Source organism: Dipodomys ordii, unplaced genomic scaffold (genome assembly GCF_000151885.1).
Source record: "Dipodomys ordii isolate 6190 unplaced genomic scaffold, Dord_2.0 Scaffold77, whole genome shotgun sequence".
In the NCBI taxonomy this organism is placed as follows: domain Eukaryota; kingdom Metazoa; phylum Chordata; class Mammalia; order Rodentia; family Heteromyidae; genus Dipodomys; species Dipodomys ordii.
The window spans coordinates 6,462,402-6,471,606 of NW_012267293.1; the positions used below are offsets into that span (position 1 = coordinate 6,462,402).

Genomic DNA, 9,205 nt, shown 5'->3' on the forward strand with positions numbered 1-9,205 from the left:
AGGACAGCCCAGGAAATAAGCTTTCCAGATTCCACACCAACTGATAACGCTGGAGCAGTGGTACACACCTGTCATCTTAGCTACCAGAGAGGCACAAGCAGAAGGGACTTGGTCCCCACCAGGCGGGGCACAAATGTGAAAAATTATCTGAAAATAACTGAAAGCAGAAAGGGATGGCAGTGTGGCTCAAGCGCTAGAGCAACTGCCTAGCAAGTGTGAAGTCTTGAGTTCAAACCCTTGTGCTACCAACAGAAAAAAAGAAAAGACCATGCCAACATTCCCAAGCAGAGCTGCAACTTCTTAAATGACACACAGCAGAGGGGCCCATGATCAGGAATCAGCTCAAACACACCAGGGTCTCTCTCCACACAAGCCACGTGGCTGCTTCGTCTGGTGTCGTGGATGGGCTGGGCACTCACCTGCTCTGTCTCCACGAAGTTGGACACGTGGCCATCATCGTTCACGCCACGGGTGTAGAAGCGAGCCCCGGCACGCTCGCAGCTGATGCGAGAGATGAGGCAGACCTTGGCCTGCTTGTGCGAGGCATACACGGTGCGGATAGCCACCACCCCGCAGATGACTTTCAGCAGCCAGTCGCCACAGCTCACCTGATGCTGCCTCAGGGGCACATGTAGCAGCTGGTTCCTACAAGACACAGACCACACAGACTGCGGCCGCCGTCCCGTCTCTGGCACCCGGAGCAAGGAGAGGCACCTGTGGGAGCCAGGCTCAGACAGAGCCAGGGTGAAGCCAAGCAAGCTCACGCTGTAACCCAGTACAGCCCAACCTGGGGCCGTTCAGATCCAGGAAGCTCCTGAGCTTCATTGAGACTCCAGGAGAAGGAGCCACAAGACCTTTCCCAAAGCTATCAACGTGGGGCAACAGGAGCAAAGCTGGGGTTCGAGCTAACCAGTCCCTGTGTTTTGTTTGTTTTTTATGTGTCATGGGGCCTGAACTCTGGGCCTGGGCGCTGTCCCTCAGCTCTTCAGCTCAAGGCAAGCGCTCTACCACTTGAGCCACAGCGCCACTTTGGGCTTTTTCTGCTTATTTGGTGCTGAAGAATCGAACCCAGGACCTTATGCATGCAAGGCAAGCACTCTACCACTATCATGTCCCTCACTGTGGCTTGAAGGACACATGCTGCTCCCCACCAAATGGAAGCCATGATTGGCAGAAAGGGCAACACCTGGCACCTGCTACTCAGCGTGTGGTCTGCATCTTAACAAGATCATAGGATTCCGCATGCCAAAGTCTGAGCAATTACTAAACAAAAACAACCATGGGTGAAGGCTCGAGACCATGTGGGACATATATACAATGGAATTTTACTCATTAGAAAGAAGTAATGTTAACTGGCTCATTAGTTGTTTAAAGTGAGGCGCGGAGGGGCAGGACATACGTCCACAGCCCCGCCTCAGGGCTGGAATTGCGGTGTGGCTCCACAGGGCATTCTGGGACTCCAGTCAGGGTGATGCACTGGCTGGTGGGTACACCCCCTGCAGTGTACCAGCACGGCCTCTGCTGTCCTCTTTCCCACCCCTGGGGGAACTGGACAGCATAAATGGCCAGCAGGCCTGGCACCAGCCTACACAAGCACAGCCCCTCTCAGCAATTCCACTGGTCCTTCCAGAGCCAGGCCTAGAAAGACCCATAGACATCCAAGAACTGACAGGGCTGTCCACCTGCAGCTGTCCGCATGCGGATTGAAGGCCAGATGACCCAGTGCATCCAGAAACCCAACCAGCTTGATACAGGACACCTCCCACCAGCTGCTCAGTTTCCCTTTAGGTAGGACCAGTTTAACTTTGTGATTCCCAGCTTAGGGCATAGAGCCAGAATGCATGGGTTTAAATTTTGCCTCTGCCTCTTATCAGGTGTGTGGAGTTGGCAAAATCCCCTCACTATTTATTCCTCAGTTTCCCTATCTAGAATGAAGTAGCACAGATGACCCCTTAGAGAGGCATGAGGATTCTAGTTTCCATATTCTGCAGAGAGTTTAGGATGGTGCTAGAATGGTGCTATAAAATGTCACAGGTAAATATTGGGACATGGCAGAGCAGAGAGATGCCCTGTATGGCAAATCCAGGAAGAAGCGCTGTGCCCAGCACACAGAAAACACCTGCAGATGAAGCTGAACTGCTTCTTGCTGTGGCGAGTTTCTCTGCTAAATCCACTTGGGACCCAGTGAAGGCATTCCCAAGACCACAGTGAGTGGAGGTTTCGAGCTTCACTTTCTCATGGGCGGGGAGCACAGAGCCCACCCCTTGTGGGACCCAGACCCTCACCAGAAGAAGGAGGTCCCCCAATCGGAGCTGTCATCACCCTGCTTCTGCGCCCGGACGGTCAGGTCAAAGCAGGAGCTGTCGTTGGGCCAGGAGAAATAAAACACGCCCGAGCTGAGGATTTTCCTCAAGGCGAGGAGGCGGTCCTCCTCCCGGGCTTCTTCCTGCAGAGGGTGGAACTCGATGGCCGTGATCTTGTAGATTTCTGCATCTGGGATTCTGCCCACGGACGCGCAGCCCGTCACCAGCACCAGGAAGCTCAGGGAGGTGCCACCTGCACGGGAGGTCACACACTGAGCTGAAGGCCCTGCGCTCAGGGGTCACTTGCCACAACCCCAACCTTAACCAGATGTCTAACCTGGGGCCTGCCACCTACGCTGGGCGAGGTGCACAGCCAGGGGCAGGAGCTCATTAGATATGGGGTTTCTCACCCAACCCAGTGGGTGGTGGGCACAACTGGGATGCTGAGACCCCTGAACCCACCCCAAGTGGACACCCAGGGCCCTGTGATCCCCGCTCCTCACTATTGGCCAGCCCTGCCTCAGCCCAAGCCAGGGTCCCACACGGCAGCCACAGGCATGGGATCCCCATTCTCCTCTGATCTCTGTGGCCACATGGGCCTGGCACCGGAAGGGAAACTCCATCTGGGACTCTCCCACTCTGTCCCGCCCCCAAACATATGATGGACATTTCGAGGCTGTGCCACTCCTCAAACCACTTGTTCCTGTGACTGTGGCTTTGACGAGATCCCCTCCCCCACCCGACCAAAGCCGACTGTCCCTTGTCATCTGCCCAACAGAGCCTCACCAGAGGCCCCTTTCCCTCCCCCACCCCAGTTCTGTCCTCATGGGCCCCAAGACAAAGTTCCCAGCCTCCTGCCTTCTAGAACAGCCTCCGCTCTCCCGTCACTGTGCAAACTCCTCCCCCCGACCCACCACAACACCTCCTCCGAGAAGCCTTCCCCGGTCTCCTGAGACACAGTTGAGGGTCTCTCTGTGTGACTAGAGCCCCCTGCCAGCCCACATCGCCTGCAGTCACAGCCTGGGCCTCCTCCCCGGCACACGGGGATGCCTGGGGCGGGCCTCTGCCCGGAGCACAGGTCCCCTCCAGTGTATGGGAAGCATTTCCTATGTGAATTCCTGGAGGGTCAGCCGCACCAGCAGGCTCCCGAGGGACAGTGACACGGCGCCTGCAGGACCACTTCCGCCACACAATGCTGTGGCAATGCTGTGCCCGTGGGCAGCAAGACAGCAGCTCCTTGGACCCACACAAAGGGGCAGTGCCAGCAAGAATGGCTCCAGGTGGTCAGCCTGTGATTCCATCCCCAAACCACTGCAGGACAACCTGAGATGAAGCGTGGTGCTCAGGCAGCACTGGGTCAGGGCTGAGCTTCCCAGCTGGGCAGGTGAGGCCAACACCTCGCCATCCTCAGCCTCAGGTGGGCAGACGGTCCTGCGATCTTGGCTGGTCCGACTTCCCTGGCGCGCGCCTGCCTCAAGCTCAATGCTGGGAAAAGTGGCGTTCAGGGCAGCCCTGACTGGGCCAGGCTGGGAGGTTCAGGAGGGGCCTGGAAGTGTTGCCTTCTGTCCTTCCATAGGAGCCGGAACACGGATTTCTAGTCCCACTCCCTCACCAGCTTCTGCGTGGGGCCAAGTCCCTGGCAGGAATCCCAGGCTGCTTAAGAAGGCAGAGGCCGGCTGCCTGGGAGAGGCCGGGGAGGGCGCGTGGCAGGTGAAGAAAGGGAAGGGGAGGGGTGAGAGATCACCCCCTGGTGGGCACACCTGGGACAGCCTTCACCTACATGGACTTCATCTTCTAACAACCCCACGGGGATGGATGGATGGCCCAGTTTACAAAGGGGGCAGCAGCCACAGGGAGGTTAGGTAGCCTGCCCACATGATGGGGTGGGGGTGCCCTAGGTCTGAACCTGTTCTGGGGCTACCATACCACCAGGCTGTGGCCCAAGCCGAGTCTGGCTCCGGCACTGTCACCAGCTCTCAGAGGACAGTACCACCCTATCTTCTAGAACCACCATCACCAGGACACACACAAGTGGGGTCCCCAGGGAAGCTGAGTCACTGGGCTGGGCTGAAACAGAGCTGTGAACCTGGGGCTTCGCTGAAAGGCCACACTCCACCTGGCCTTGAAGTCAGCAGTGTTCAGTTACCACTCATTGTCCTCTCTAGAGGGCTGTGGCCAGCCAGTGCCCCGGCCGTAAACTGAATGCGTCACATTCACATGCTGGCGTCTCCGCCCATGAGGAGGCCCGTGGAGGTGAGGCAGCCTACTGCCCCAGACAAAAAGGGAGACAGCGTGGTGGGGGAACAGCTCCGGTGCCATAAAGTTACATCAGCTGTTATACGTCCCTGAATCCACATCCCTGCCAGAGGCAAAAATCAATCATGTCTGCATGTTCCAAAAGGTGCCAGCTCTGACTGTAAGGCCTGCCTGTAAGCTGTTCCCTTGGGCCTGGAAGCTACCCTGCAAAAAGAAGATTTGGGACTGGAGGACAGAGCAGAAGCTTCCAGACTTCTGTTTCAGTATGTGCCAAGCTGGGGAGCAGCCATGCCGAGCTCCTCCTCCTCTGAGTTAGTAAATTAAGGCCTTACTCCACACATAGAGCAGAGCAGAGCAGAGCGTGACTCAGTGTGAGCCAGCACCTCACGTGCCCAGCGCCCTGGGGATCTGGAGGTCAGGAAGACCCTGCAGGGGATAAGCCTGCTCCAACCTCAGATGTCACTGACCTCAAAGAAGCCAGTGTTGGAGGGCAGCTGGAGGTGTTAGTGAGTTCCAGCCCAGTTTCTTCCCTGAGACCAATCTTCACCTGAACCCTCTGGGCCTGTTGTTCTTACTGAAAAGGGGCACAGAAATGTGTTACCACATTAGCTTATTCTCAGGAGGAAAGAAGTGAACCCTTGGCACAAAATGATGTTTAATAAATGCCATCAGAATGGGGCGCTGGTGGCTTGCAGCTGTAGTCCTAGCTGCTAAGGAGGCTGAGATCTGAGGATCACAGTTGAAAGCCAGCCAGGGCAAGAAAGTATGAGACTCTTTATTTCCAAAGAACTAGCAAAAACAAAAAAAGAAAAGAGCCAGAAATGGAGGTATGGCTGCAGAGCACCAGACGTGGTAAAAAGTGAGAGATAGATAGATAGATAGATAGATAGATACATACATACATACATACATACATACATACATACATAGAGTGCATCCTGTCATGATATGCCAGGTTTTTTTTCCTAAACATGTCCTAATTGGAAATGATTATAATCATCATAGCTCAGCAAATAACAGAAAGACCCAGAAAAGCAGTGGCCAGCACATGGGCACTGTTTTGTTTTTTGACACGCACAGGAGTTTCACATTCAGGGTTCAGGAAAAGGCCCAAGAGCTGAGTCTGGACACCCCACAGCCATTCCCCACAGGAACGTGACCCACGCTTGTCTACTCCACAGCCCTGTCACCATGCAGGACCAAGTTCAAGCAGGTGCGCCTGGGTGAGGAGGAAGGGCAGGGTGGCTGCAGAACAGAGAGCCCTGGGGAGAGGCTGGGGGCTACGAACGCGGCTGCCGCAGAGGTGGCTAGCCGTACCTGGCTCGGCCTGGGAGGCGCAGGGAAGCCCACCTCTTCCGGTGAGTTCTCTCCCTCCCATCAGACCGCTTGTTCAGACACAGTTTCCTTTCTTGTCCCTCACACCCACGCAGCATTGGTGGCTCTTCTCCCCTGGCTAGCAAGCCCCAGCCCGCCCCTCCTCCTTCCCGGCCTGTCCAGGAGTCCCGTGTGATGCCCCAGGCTCCGGTCCACACGCTGCACCCCTTAGAATGAGCACAGATCCCTGGCAAACAGCAAACAACCCTTCCCCCACAGCAGACTCTGGGAAAACAGGTGTGGAGGGCAAACAGCGTAGGTGCACGCTTCTGGGTCCACATCTGCCTCCTCTCAGATCAGTGAAAGCCCCATGCCTCCCTGGCGGAAGAGCAGGTGAGAGACAGAAAAAGATATCACCTCAGCCCCACCCCCAAACCGACCATGAGACACGGGGGGGGGGGGCGCCACGGAGGTGATGACTACTCACCCGAGTCTAACCTGAGCTCCCCCAGGCAGCCGTAAGCATCGGTGAGCTTGCCATACTGCCCTCTGATGACTTCCTTCTCTTCCGGAGCTGGGGGAGAAGCAGAGAGAGCGCTCGAGAGGCATCAGTGAGCCCCCACCCTTTCATTCACAGGCGCTTGCCAATCTGGCTCCCACCCACTCGAAAAAGGAAACACACAGACAATAGCTCAGCCCACAAACCCCATGAGTGGAGGCTTCACTGGATGGCAGTGCAGAGCTGCAAGAATTCAGAGCTTCCGGTCAAGGCTTGTTCGTAGGAAGTGCCCATGGCTCCCAGAGGGCTAGGAAAGGGGAGCCCCAGGGCCCAGGCTCCAGCTTCTGGCCAGGAACAGGCTCCTTGGCCTGGCCTGGCTCCTCACATCCCACTGCAGATGCACAGAAACAGGGTGAGCACTGTAAGCCCTGCGCGAGGTCTTCCTGTTAGCACCCCGAGCTTCATCCTGGAAGTCCAGGGATCTGCATCCACCAGGTGGGGGCTCTGCAGGAGGCGGTGACCCAGGCAGGGGGCCAGTGAGTCCTAAGCTGCAGACTGCCCACTGGAGGGACACACCCACATTAAGGCACAGTATGGAGGAGAAGCTTTCAAAACAGACAAGCTAAGTGGATGTGGAAATCAGGAGGAGTGACCCAGGTTTAGCCTGGAGCTGACTTGGCCCACGATCCTCCTGGACGCGGAACATCACAGCAGCCTGCACTCAGGTCTTACTATTCTCTGCACAAGGTCCCTAGTGACTACCACAAGTCCCCAGTCACCGCCTTCACACTCAGATGGCTGGATAACCGCTCTGTTCACCTGCTTCCGTTTTAAAGCACACCTTGCTGATGCACTCTCGCCGCACCCATGGCCAACAGTATGGTAACTCACAGCTGAATAAAGTATGCAAACACAAGGTTGTTTGGTTGTTGTTTTTCCCGTTAGGCTCACCCAGCCTTCTTTGCACTTGGCCATATAGGACCACACTAAACAGGAAAACCAACAACCACTACCCCCAAACAGGAAAAAGGGGCACTGGATAAACCCTTGCACGTGGTATAAAGGAAGGCAGCGGCGTCTGGCATACCTCAGCTGGGAACATGTGCGCTGGGGAGACGTAAACTTCCACCGCTCTGCCCATGCCCGCAGATGACACAGCAGTTAAGTTTGTCATGCATGCTGATCATGGGGCGAGAACACATTTTAGAGTAATTATTAAGTACAGAATGTACAAATCAGCGGGCACTGGTGGCTCACGCCTGTAATCCTAGCTACTCAGGAGGCTGAGATCTGAGGATTGCGGTTCAAAGCTAGCCCAGGCAGGAGAGACCGTGAGACTCCTATCTCCAATAAACCACTAGAAAACCGGAAGTGGTGCTGTAGCTCAAGTGGTAGAGCGCTCGCCTTGAGCTGAAGAGCTGGGGGACAGCGCCCAGGCCCAGAGTTCAAGCCCCATGACCGACAAAAAAAAAACAAAAAAACAGAATGTACAAATCATGAAGAAGATCCACTGAGGCGGAGTCGAGAGTGTGGCAAAGTCTACCAGGAGTCCTGTGAGTAAAGTAGCCACTGGGTGGGGTGGGAGGGGGCACTTTTGAGATCCTATCTAAACATAACTGGAGTAAAAGGGCTGGAGATGTGACTCAAGTGGTAGAGCACCTGCCTTGCAAGTGTAAAGTCCTAAATTCAAAGCCTAATACCACCAAAAAAGGTTAATAACTAGATCAATAAATTAAATTTCCCACAAAATTTAACTGGATAAAAAACAGAAACAGAAACAGGAGAGGTCAGAGTAGCCTAGAGATGATGAAGGAAATCATAGGAAATTCTGAGCATCCATAATCCCGGGATCCTGACAGCTAAGCATACTTACTGGAGGGACTTGTCACTTCAAACAAAGCCCTATGGAGCTAGGGTCTCAGCACGGCTCAGACAAGGCCTGGGAGTCCCAGGCTGGCCTTTGCTGTCGACCTGCCCCTCCTGGTGGAAAGGGTGGTAGTTACCACAGCACATAGCTTAAAATGATACAGCTGGAGACTTTCAACAACACAAACGTGTTCTTCTAGTGCTTCAGTCACAAGTCTGCAATGAGAGCGTCGTGCTAGCTAAGCTGAAGGTGTGAGTGCCACCGCACTCCCCCTGGAGGCTGCAAGGCAGAATGCATTTCCCTGTCATTTCCAGCAGCTGTGGCTGCTTGCCCTCCCCCGACTTGGAGTCCCTACCTTCCCCTCCCGCCCTGCCCTGCATCAATCTTCACATTTCTCTCCCTCTCCCATCTCCCTCTTGCATTTTTAGGGGCCCTGTGAGTGCACTGGCCCCAGTCAGACAGGCCACGATGCCACCTAATTCTTCTTCCAGCATCTGCCTGCAGCCTCAGGCACAGCAGGAGGTGCATCGCATCTCCCACACAGAGGAGGCCTCCAGTATCTGCTCCCGAGGCACTGGGGAGCTACTGTGGAGGGCTGGGTCCCGTGCCTGGAGAGGAGCGGTCTTCAGGGGAGGGGGCTGAAGAAATGCCAACCATGAAGGAGCAACGGCCCTTCTTGCCAGCTGCACATTGCCCAAGAAAGGGGGGGGGGGAGAAGTTCTTATAAAAGAGCTGATGAATACAATAAAATAATGTTGACACCAGCGACCTCTAATTCAGCCCTAGAGGCTTCGCAGCACCTTCACCCAGACCCTAAGTGTTACTGGTGTCTCTGTTTACCTTAAAACAAAGATGTCTCTGTGCATTCTCTGTGCCAATAGCTGAGCAAATAAAACCAAACCAGGAAACTGCTAAACAAAGTGACAGGGTCCAGACCTCACTTCAGGGGTGGGAATGTGGCTGTGG

At 55.2% G+C, this 9,205-nt stretch overlaps 1 protein-coding gene across 1 annotated transcript in view; it reads right to left on the minus strand.

The window, feature by feature from the left end:
• Positions 1-7,513, minus strand: part of Synj2 (synaptojanin 2) — a 56,061-nt gene extending 48,548 nt beyond the window's left edge. Inside the window, 5 exon segments of the mRNA XM_013024537.1 lie at positions 420-645; positions 2,286-2,556; positions 6,361-6,447; positions 6,826-6,934; positions 7,460-7,513. Coding sequence (XP_012879991.1) covers positions 420-645; positions 2,286-2,556; positions 6,361-6,447; positions 6,826-6,934; positions 7,460-7,513 — 747 coding nt within the window.
• Between the last annotated feature and the right edge of the window lie 1,692 nt (positions 7,514-9,205).